Raw genomic sequence first — 10,755 nt, forward strand, 5'->3', positions numbered from 1 at the left:
ACCCATTTTCTTCCACTTATCCAATTAAGGGCATGGGGAGGCTGGAGCATCTCTCAGCTGCCATAGAGCAAGAGACAGAGTTTGTATTAAACATGGCCAAAGTGTATGTACAAGTAAGTCTTGTTCATTTAAAGCTTAGACATCAGACTGCGTTACAGTCTCTTTTCTCTTGGATCTGTATAATGTTAGTGGGTGTGGAACACTGTTATTCAGCAGGTGGGTAAAATATAGTTGGCTTAAAGGAACTGATATTGAGCTAAAACAGCTACCAAGCATGTGCAAAGTAATAGAATAAAAACATGGAGTTAGAGCAGCTAGTACCCTTTAGGTCTTCCTTCAGAAAACCTCAGTATTTAAATAAATGCACATAAATTTATGACAAGACATCAGCGATTGTATTAAATTGCATTACTTGCACAGAAGTAAAACAACTTGCCATTTATTTTACAAGAAAATGCATTCACACGTGAGGATTTTAATGGCACAAACAACAATCTTTAGACAATGTTATTTTACAGTTTAACAAGAAAATATTCAAGCCCCAAGTAAGAGAAGCAGGGAGTTTGTGGTGCAGACAGAAAGTCAGGCATTAGCGGCAATTATGTCAATACCACTTATTCTGGCTCAGAAAATAAACACCAATAGTCCAATGAAAATAATAGTCCAGGTGCCAGATGTATAAAACATTCATTTATATTTTTTCTGTTTCCACCTAATGTCGGGTGTACTAAATTTTAGCAAGCCTCCTATTATTTTGGGGGAAATTTGGGGTCCTATAAAAAGCTGCAGCTCTGCTTTCCTTTTGTCAACAATGAAAAACAACTTTCTTTGCCTCTCGTAGTAATGTGAGTGGTATTTTCTTTCTTTCCCCTTTTACTTTGGACTTAATTGCCTCTGTTCCTTTTTTCCCTTTGGTTGAGTTTCTTCTTTTGTGATTCCAGAAGAAAGACAATTTCTTTTATCCACCTTGATGAAAACTCTGTGTCTTCTTTGTGGTTCTATTCATCACCATGTGAAATTATTTAAGCTGCAAATGTCCAGACAGTTAAAGGAGCTCCTGCATCCATTCATGACTGCAGAATGGAGTGGAAACAAGGCTGATGGACAAGGGTTGAGTTTCATGAAGACTGAGATTTAGGGTGGAAAAAGTGCCTATGCATTTGGCCCATGATGTGAGTCAATTCTTAATACATGAACACTTGTGAATGTATAGTTTGTAGATTTGCGTTAGACTGCCTCTTCCACAGTACAATACAAACCGAATTCATCATAGTGTGGATAAAGATTCAAAATCACTACAATTTCAAACAAATCTATTATCAAAACAATCCTGAAACTGCAGTTTCTGGTCCTTAGACGTCCAGCACCAGCAAGCAGTCAAATAGCAGCATGTACAACAGGAATCATGTAAAGAAATACACTGTCCATAAAAGAAATCCATAATGAATCCAAAAGTATCACTTATCACTTATTTTCCAACAAACAGCGTTGCTGGTACTTTCTCCCATATGAATGACAGCAGTCATCCACAGACAGGCACGTTTCCAAAATATACAGATTTCGCTAATTCTGTTATTAAACACCTTGTTTGTTTTTAATTCTAGGAGTCTATCATATAATCTATCAACAGTATCTTTCACCGTTTACCTGCTTATCACTGTTCAAATAAATGCTTTCACAGACAATCTGTGACCGTATTCCATCCAGTCAATTGTGCAGTTCGACATCAGCAGCAGGAAAGATGCAGAGTATCCTCTGGATACTTGGGAGTGAGCTCTATCATTACTACAAGGACTCTTCATCAGATTCACTGTCTGCATTTGCCTTTGTCAGGAGCTCGAGCTCCTCACCGTCCTGCAACACAAAAAAGAGACAAGGCATCAAAATGAATGCACAAGTTGTCAAATCCAGTGGACAAATCGGCAGACATTGAGGTACTGTGCACATCTTTTTTCTGTCTTCAGAAAGGGCAGTATTTGCTCCCCGAAAAACACCAGGGAAGTACCGTGCATTTTAAAGCCACGGCTGCCAATGGAGAGGGTATTTTTGTTAGTGCTCTAGCAAAGAAACAAACACCTGAAACCTGGCATTTCACATGAATTACAGGGTTTCTTGAATACAGAACAGGACGCTGGGGATGAAAAGAATTCCAGGATAGTATCCCCACAGACTGCTGTATTGTTAAATAGCTTCTTCCATCAAAAAACACTTGACTACTAAAGGAATTATATGAAGTAAAGCTCCAGCATGAGCCTGGATGCTATTTTCATAGCTGGGAATCAGGTTTCCTCCTGCACTCAAGAAATGACATTACAGAGAAACAAGAGCCAAGTTTCCTGCAGAGCACTTGGTATGTGGGCGGGAGTAGAGGAAGTGGATATACATCGGGGTTAGGTGAGCGAAGTTGTGTGAGGAAAAGGAGTGTGTGGGCTTGTGTGCGTGACTACTGAGGATTTGTGGTTTGTCTCCTACCCCTCTTGACCTCTCAAACACCTCCCCGTTGATGACCCGTAGTTTCTCTCGCTGCAGGCTATATTCCAGGTCCTTGGGCCAGCTGGCATTGTAGATAAAGATGGCCAGCAGGACCGTGGGTGCCTGGAAGAAGAAGTCCAGCGAAGGGTGGAAGTCAAAGAGGAAGAGGGAGAGGCCTGTGACCAGAACAGTAGTGATCTGGCCAGTCAGCACATGGAACATGTTGTCTCTGAATTTTAAGATGAAGGCCACGGATAAGCCCAGGGCAGCTAGGGAGAACACAGAAGATTATGAGTTCTTCAAATGCATACTAGAGATAGATAAATGAACTAGTCCAGTTAATAACAAATTACATCCAGCAGCTGGATTAGTGTAGCTTAGCACTGATGCCAGAAGCAGGACCAAATACCCACCAGGTTCTGTTCAGAGGCATAAAACAACTCAAGTACCAGCAGCTTACAAGATCACAAGTTAAGATGATTTTGTCTGTAGACGACAGAAATTGTACAAAGTAGTGGTTTCGCATGCTACAGTCTTTTGGAGCCCCCACCCCAACCCCTCCTCTATTTACGCCAGCTTTCATCTGATTGGCTGCCCCTACATCTGAGCTTCTACAAACAGAACCAGGTGCTGCACCACTTCCTCTGCTTATCAATTTGACAGACTTCCTTCAACCCAGCCATCCCTTCCAGCTCATCCTGGAGGACACAGTATTCCCCCAAGCCCACTGAGACCTCCTCCCAGTAGGACATGGCCAAAAACACCTCACCTACCTAGGAGTCCAGGAGGAATCCTGGTTAGATGCCCTGAGTACCTCAACTGTCTTCTTTTGATTAACATATTTTCTCTTCTTCAAGCAACTTCTATAATCCTCATGGACATGTTTGCATATAATTCAAAGCAGCAAACTAATTAAATTAAATTAGAGTGGACATCTCCAGCAACAGCAATGACAGTAGGAGATCTCAGTTCAATAAACATCACACTTATGCCTGCTTGATATTCATCTTCCAGTCATATGCTGTATAAAACAGTATTCAAATGTCCCTCTGATGTGAGAATGATGCACTACAGTGCTGACTGAAGTTATCAATCTTGTGATAGGCAGAAACACCAAAAGTTAAAAATGTTAAATGTAATTTTGTGGTCCCAATGACTGCATGATGTCCAAAAGTAGAATAAATGTTGAAGCTGTTTTGGTCCACTTTTGTTTAACACTGACATTTTGGAAGAAACTGACAAATCTGACTAATGGGAAAAAAAATACAAATTTGTGATGACAGTGCGAGTCATTAATCCACCATTACTCACCAGTGACCAGCACCAAGCCCAGGGAATAAATGTTATGTCCATGTAGGAGGCCACAGTGCATGGTGAGACCTCGTGCCTCGCTGTTGAGCCCAAGAGTCAGACCATTAAACACCACACCAAAGGCATACCTAAAAAACACGCAGTAAAAACGACTGATGTTAGCACCAAACTCATCCACGTGTCCTCTGCTTTCCCATTTTCTTCACAAGCAGCTTCTCACAGTTTACTGTTCTGTATGAAGATGCTTTCAGTGAGCTGCTCTCCTTCTTTGAGAATCTTCTCATTGTAAATGTTGGCCATGGCAGAGATGAAGCACTGGAGGATGAGCAGGATGTGACCCACACCCAGAGATTGAAGCTTCGATACTACTTTGTCCCTCCAGGCCTGGCCGGGCAGGGCTGATGCCCATGATATACTGGCAGTGTAAAGGAACAAAGATGTGAAAAAGCGTATTTAATGTAACGTGTACATTACAGTATTTCACTGTAGATTAATAAACAATACAAAAATGTTATCAAGTTGCAAAAGAAGTGCTCAGAATTTCCCAAAGCTCTCTGTGCCATTTTACTTACAGAATACTTTCTCGATGCAGCAGTCAAAAACACCATCATTTAAATCTAATATTACAAATATGACAGATATGTGTCATTTATTAGATTACCAAACCTTTTCTTCTCCCTTTGCATAAAAGACCTGCTAAAATAGTTGGAACTGATACATATAATCTTTCCGTCTCTCCCTACAGCTGTGGCAGTTTAATTTTCAGCTTCCCAGCATGAGCTGCAAAATCAACTATATTTGAGGGGACTGACTCACTAAATGAATTCAAGGTGATTAGAAATTATTTGAATACAGTAATAAATGTTTTGCATCCTCACTACATTTGACCTGTCATGATGTTTTCATAGTTTTGAAATATTTTACCTACGTTTCTACACTTTATTCTTTATCTCATGTGTATAAATATGCTCACTGGGTGTGTATTGTTCTATTTTGTGCTGCTGCTCATCTTGTTCTGGAAAATTGTTCTGCTGCAAAAACATTTTGAATCTCCGAAAATCTACTTCCTAGTTAAGTAAAGGTTAAATAATCCTGCATGCTTCACTTTTACCTGCTGTTCTTCATCTCCTCCAGAAGCTGGGTGTAGAGTAGGCAAGAGTTGGAGGGGCTAGAAAGTGGGTTTGAGTGAAGACTGGGAAAAGCTATTGAGTTTTGCTTGCCTCCTGATCCTGTTGTCAAGGAAACGATGGACAGGAAGAGAATAACCAACGCTGCCCACTGAACCCAAGACAGGCGCCTCCTGTAGGAAAAGGCCAAGTAAAAAAACAAAAAACAAATGACGCTTAATCTATTAGCTTATGATATACAGCCTTATAAAAATAACAGCCTGAAGATCAAATTACCTGTGAGTGCTTTAGTGCACTGGGACAAGCAAAACACATTCAGTAACAGTGTTCCATAGTATAGGAGACCATTCTCACTCACATGCACACTTTGGTCCGCTTACAATTGGAAAACATGAAAACAAAAATGTCTTTTTTCCTCAAGAGACCAACCAAAAAAAATCTTAAAATATCACCTCTCATTCCACAATCAAACACACACAACATGTTTCTGAAGAACAGTTGAGTTAAAAGTGAAACTTACTTCAAAACAATTCTAAAGAGCACAGCTGTGGTCAGGATGACAAAGTTGGAGAACAACACTGCCATAGCCTGGGAACAAAAAGACCAGCAGCAGCTCAGCACATTTAAAGCATCAAATACTCATGCAGGACATTCTGTTAATGCCAGTCTGATATGAAAAGCTCAAATCTACAAACTGGAAAATGAGATTTGGATGTTGACAAAGGGTTAAAAAAAAATTGCAGTCCAAGCAACCAAATTTCCCTCTAGCAGCTATCATTTAGCAAACATCTTAAATATCTTATCTGTACTGACAGGCTGCAGGTAGCTCATAACATAGAAGATGATGAGGTTGTCAAGAAAGTAAAGGAAAGCAGGGACGGCCCACTTCAGGGAGCTGAGGAAGGAAGAGCTGGAGGCACAACCCAAATCTCTGCATGATCGGCCCTCTGTAGTAACAGAAAGAAAGAGTCAACGAACATCCTTCACTCATGGAACACAGAATGAGGTCAGATAAACTTATGAACACAAATATTAGTTGTAAGACTTGTCGTGGTTTTTGTCATATTCGAGACATGATAAATACTAATACCCAGGTTATTGATCCCTTCTATTTTGTAATGGTTAATCCAACATTCCTGTTGCCACTGACCTTTAATTGGAGGGTTGACCTTATTTTGACTGGCCATCATTAACTAACCTGTCTCCTATAGACTTCATTAGTTTAGATTTTTAGTGCCTTCTACGACCTAAGCTAGCAGGTGTATTGAAATCTAAAAATAATTTCAACAGGCAGTCACACCTATGTATGGTAAACTAATAGGTACAATCCCAAAATTCTGGAGACACAGGACTTTATAATAAATAATACATAATTAATAATTCATTAATAATGGTCCTCTACAGGAAATTGGGCCAGTCTGACAGAAAGATTCTGTCTTTGTAAGTTTGAGATGAAAATTTACACAAATGAAACAACAAAAATGGGGCTTTTAACCTTAAAAACAGATCAGTCATATTTAACTGCTATGTTTTCTTTATTTTCACAGGCAAACTTGTAGAATTTGTAATCACACTTCCAACATTATCTTAGTTTCTTTTTAACTTCTTCCACATTTAAGCAGTTTGCCCAGATATCTGAAATTGAGGGTGTTTTCACATCTATAGTTCATTTACTCTGGTCCTAACCACTTGATGAGTTTATAAACTTTTAGCTTTTCCCTGTGATTGGGTTTGTTTCCACACAGAGAAGAATTCAAGCAAACTCCACACAAACCAAACTGCGTCACTACAAACAATGTGACAATGTTCAGTTTGCTCAGCAGCCAGATGTGCCGGGCCGGGAGCAACAAAAGTAAACGCAAGAAGAAGGTGCTGTGTTCTGTGAACACAGAGAATTTACATTTATTTCATGGTTAGCTGCTAGCTTGTACAGACCTTTGCACATTTATAGTACCTTTCGATGCTGAGATTACAAAGCATACATTGCTATGGGATGGGGTTTTTTATAGCTCAAACTACACCTTCACACCATAAACGAACGGCTCTGGAGTCAATTTGGAACTATACTGAGACCACTTCCTCCAAAGGGTCTCGGTGCTGTTCTTTTCATCCGCTCCTGAGTGCAGTCACACCTGCACGAACAAACTGCACCAAGGGGGGAAAACGAACTAGAGTTTGATTTAAACAGACAAAACACTGCAGGTGTGAAAACACTTCGAGATGTGATGTGAAACCAGATCATAAGCTGATCCCAACTAGGACACACACGCAAGCATCAAAGTTTACCTCGGACTATGACCCTGACTGACATGACCAGACAGAAGAGCAGTTTAAGAGCCTCGGCAAGCAGATTTACAGATGCTGGGAGGAAGTCATACTTGTTTTCTGCAAAAAGAACAAAATGTGAAGACACGTGCTGAGCAAGCTGCCAACACATCACTGTAATGCATGGCAGAAAAATTAACACTGTTTTTTAAATCTTTTTATCCAGCTGTGAAAAAAAAAAGTTGTGTGCATGTGTTTACTGTCAGGTAATCACCGGCATTGGCAGACATTTTCAGAAGTAGGATGCGGCTGGTACCCAGTGTTACAAAGCCTAGCCCGAGAGCAAGAGTGTAGGCTGATGAGCGGGAGCACAGCCTGGGGCACAAGCGGCAGCATGCCATGGCTGCGACTGGAAATGGATCCAGCCAAACCTGCTGGAATACATACAACCATGCACGCACACATGTTTATCAGACTTCCCCTTTACATTATGATTATTATACTGCCAAAGAATTTTTTAAAACTTCAATATTCAGTAAGATGACCTTTATATTCCAAAAAATCTATGTATCAGGCAAGCTTTCAGGTCAATTCTTTAAGTAATCCAAGAGTTTTATGTGGATGTTGGCTGTTTTTGTTTATTCTCTGTCAAACTATGACTCAATAAGCACTGTTGCAACAGGGCTCACAGGGATTTTCAGTCTGGTTATTGTGTCATTTGGCATACCATAACATTTTCTTCCAATTTCCCTCCCTTAAGAGTAATTTTTTGACAGCCACCCTCACACTGACACCATTTCTGATGCGGCTTCAGTAAGCAGTATATGGATCAACTGCAAGCCCAGATGCATCTCTCAGGTCCTGTGTCAGGTCTTTGCTGCATTTTTTCACCCTGATTCTAAAGAACGTGACTTTGAGATACTGTTAATCAGCTGTGGGCAGGTTTTTAAGCCTGCCCCTTCTTCTTTTGTCCTCCACTTGTCTACCTTCCTTTTGCTTTTAAAGACACGCTGCACACCACGCTGAGATATGCCAAGTTTTCAGCTAACACTTCTTTGGTGCAAAAAATACAATTTTGTCCCTGTCAAACAGCATTATCCTGGGCATTTGTTGTATATTCAAATAAGTAAATGGGCACAAATTCTGTGTTTTTGTGAGAGGCAGCAAGTAATAAAGTGGCTAGAAATATACTTTAAAATTGGCTCTTTGCTCAGTTGTTTGTTATGTGCAGACACAACACTGAGTTGGGCTCTCCTATTCTTGAATAATTCACAGGTTAAGTGGCTTATCAAACAAACAAAAATAAACAAATAAAAGTTCTTCTGAAAATAATCAGGTACAATGACTGGACTGAAAATTTGTTGTTGTTTTTTAATTAAAAAAAAAAACGCCAATAGCCACAAATGAGGGAAGCCTCAATATTTTAGCACAATACTGTATATCCACAATTTCACCAAGACAACAAAAAAACACTCCTTGCTAAGTGCAATAAGTATTGGTGCTGGGGGGTTTTCTGTTCACTAATTTAACAAAAAATAATAATAATAAGGATTACACTAGATAGCTATAATAACTGCTGAATGATGTTTTAAACGTACTCTTGCTTTAATTTAAGCTTATTTGATACAGTGCTTCCTGTCCTTTACCTATTCACAAGAGAAAATACGTGTTTTGTACTCTTGCAATCTAAGGCGTTTGGGGGAAAACGCGACTTACATTACCATGATCTTGGCGTCTGAGAACCTACACAGACCTAAATACACAGAATTTAAACACCGACACTTTGCTAAAATACGTAGTTATATTTCACTTTTACAAAGACTTACTGACTTAAGAACTAACAAAGCAAACTAACGGCAAATTAGTCGACAGTTTTTAAATCAACTTTCAGCTTTTGAGATAATTTAAACTCCATTGCCATGTCCAATAATACTCATAAAACTTATAAAAATCACCCGAAAATTGGCAGGACGGTAAGTTAAACTGTTCAAACACACAAAATTCAACACACAGCTCTATAAGCACAGAGGTGGCCTTGCATCACAAGCCTTTAAATCGTCACTTTTGTGCCAATAAACGCCGATAAAACACGCTTGTTCTTTTAAATATTCGGAATTTTTTTTTGAGGCCACTGTCCATAACATGAGAAAACAGGGCAGTGTTATAAATACCTGCCTGCTAGGCTTCTTTAGTACAAAACATAACCGAGGGATTGCATTTCGCCAACACTACCGCTTCCTGGTTGATCTGCGCAGGCGTTAAAACACAGGTTACGACGTCATCCCGTTTTGGGCTTTGGAGTTGACGTCACGCCGCATTGCATTGTGGGATCGCGGCGCCATGACAGAAGGCCACAAATCAAAACAAACACACTACTGTGTTATTCTGGAAGGAATTTAGCAGGTTTGTTATTGTCCATATTTTAAGGGAGTTTTCTTTACGATGGGAAAATGTTTTATTCTGTTTCTTTAATTTCCCCAAGAATTATGATAAATGTTTTTTATGATAAATTTGTTAATACTTTTAGCTAAATTTTTTATCCATAAATGTAAGTTTACTAACAAAACACCATATTTCTGTCATTTTATTAAGGATGTGGAAATGTACATACAATCAATATCAGACTCCACCAACAAAATGCTCTCAAAACAACATATGTATGTGAATTTTTGCGTGTATTCTTATAATTGTTACTTTTTTCTTTTACCCCTGGCTTTTTGTGTTCATGTTCTGTTGTTTTGTATACTTCATCTGTTTGTATGTTGTATACTAATTGTTTGTTAAATAAAGTTTAAAAAAAAAAACACACTTTGTTGGAAGCAGGACTGTCAGAACCATGCTTAACCCCCTAGGACCTGCCGTCCACATATGTGGACATCACATTTTGGGTTATTTAGACCAAAATACTCAATTTTGTTCTACATGGGCCTGATATCCACTTACGAGGACATTATACTGCTACTGTTCTATCAAAATTATAAATGAATATCCTCATTTGTGGCTCTCATTTTTCTTAAAAACAAAAATAAGGTAAAAAAAAAAAAAAAAAAAAGGTAATTCTTTGTTTTTACATTCATCGGGCCCCAATGTGACCAAATATCAAAGAGAAATTAAAAATGCATGTCGTGGAAGAGTTCGGGTCTTAGGAGGTTAAAATCAGCGCAAAAGACAAAGGGCTGTATCGCAACCGATTGCGCCCAGGCGCCAAGAGACTCATATCTGGACATTCACTTAGTGTTTACCAGTTTATTATTATTTTTAAGTAAGATGTGACTTAAAGTATCACATTTACATAAAACAAAGACAAAAAAAATCTATTCTCAGGCTACGTCCACACATAGGCTACGTCCACACGTACCCGGGTATTTTTAAAAACGCAGATATTTCTATGCGTTTGCACCTTTCGTCCACACGCAAACGGCATTTTCGAGATTTTTAAAAACGCCTGCCAGGGTGGATATTTTCGAAAACTCCGTTTTTGCATTTACGTGTGGACACGAAAAACTGAGAAAATGCAGCGTCAAAGGTGTGCGCATTTTTTGACGTCACACTGTGCACCACGTTATTGTTTCGGTGAAAT

General features: G+C 39.2%; 1 protein-coding gene across 5 annotated transcripts; it reads right to left on the reverse strand.

The window, feature by feature from the left end:
* Positions 1-393: 393 nt before the first annotated feature.
* On the reverse strand, positions 394-9,425 carry slc35a5 (solute carrier family 35 member A5). 5 transcript variants are annotated; one of them, XM_006805961.2, is made up of 10 exons: positions 9,347-9,425; positions 7,450-7,609; positions 7,197-7,295; positions 5,724-5,857; positions 5,431-5,498; positions 4,895-5,083; positions 4,004-4,198; positions 3,784-3,911; positions 2,473-2,741; positions 394-1,854 (listed from the first exon to the last, which is right to left on the reverse strand). In XM_006805961.2, exons 2-10 carry the CDS (start codon positions 7,574-7,576, stop codon positions 1,786-1,788), a joined length of 1,278 nt encoding a protein of 425 aa, XP_006806024.1. In that variant the 5' UTR covers positions 7,577-7,609; positions 9,347-9,425; the 3' UTR covers positions 394-1,785. The 5 variants fall into 5 exon arrangements, with proteins under 5 accessions (XP_006806024.1, XP_087685864.1, XP_006806027.2 ...); XM_087829738.1 differs by lacking the exon at positions 394-1,854 and having other exon boundaries at positions 1,931-2,741; XM_006805964.2 differs by lacking the exon at positions 394-1,854 and having other exon boundaries at positions 1,931-2,741; positions 7,450-7,606; positions 9,347-9,424.
* Positions 9,426-10,755: the final 1,330 nt, after the last annotated feature.

Source organism: Neolamprologus brichardi, chromosome 16 (genome assembly GCF_056152115.1).
Source record: "Neolamprologus brichardi isolate AB-2024 chromosome 16, ASM5615211v1, whole genome shotgun sequence".
Classification (NCBI taxonomy): Eukaryota; Metazoa; Chordata; class Actinopteri; order Cichliformes; family Cichlidae; genus Neolamprologus; species Neolamprologus brichardi.

Excerpts from the sequence above, each read along its gene's own strand:
- slc35a5 (XM_087829738.1), bottom strand. The coding sequence starts at position 7,576 with ATGGCATGCTGCCGCTTGTGCCCCAGGCTGTGCTCCCGCTCATCAGCC. Across the intron at positions 5,499-5,723 it reads TTATGAGCTACCTGCAGCCT|GCTATGGCAGTGTTGTTCTC; the intron begins GTCAGTACAGAT and ends TTTTGTTCCCAG. Across the intron at positions 4,199-4,894 it reads GAGGAGATGAAGAACAGCAG|TATATCATGGGCATCAGCCC; the intron begins GTAAAAGTGAAG and ends TTACACTGCCAG.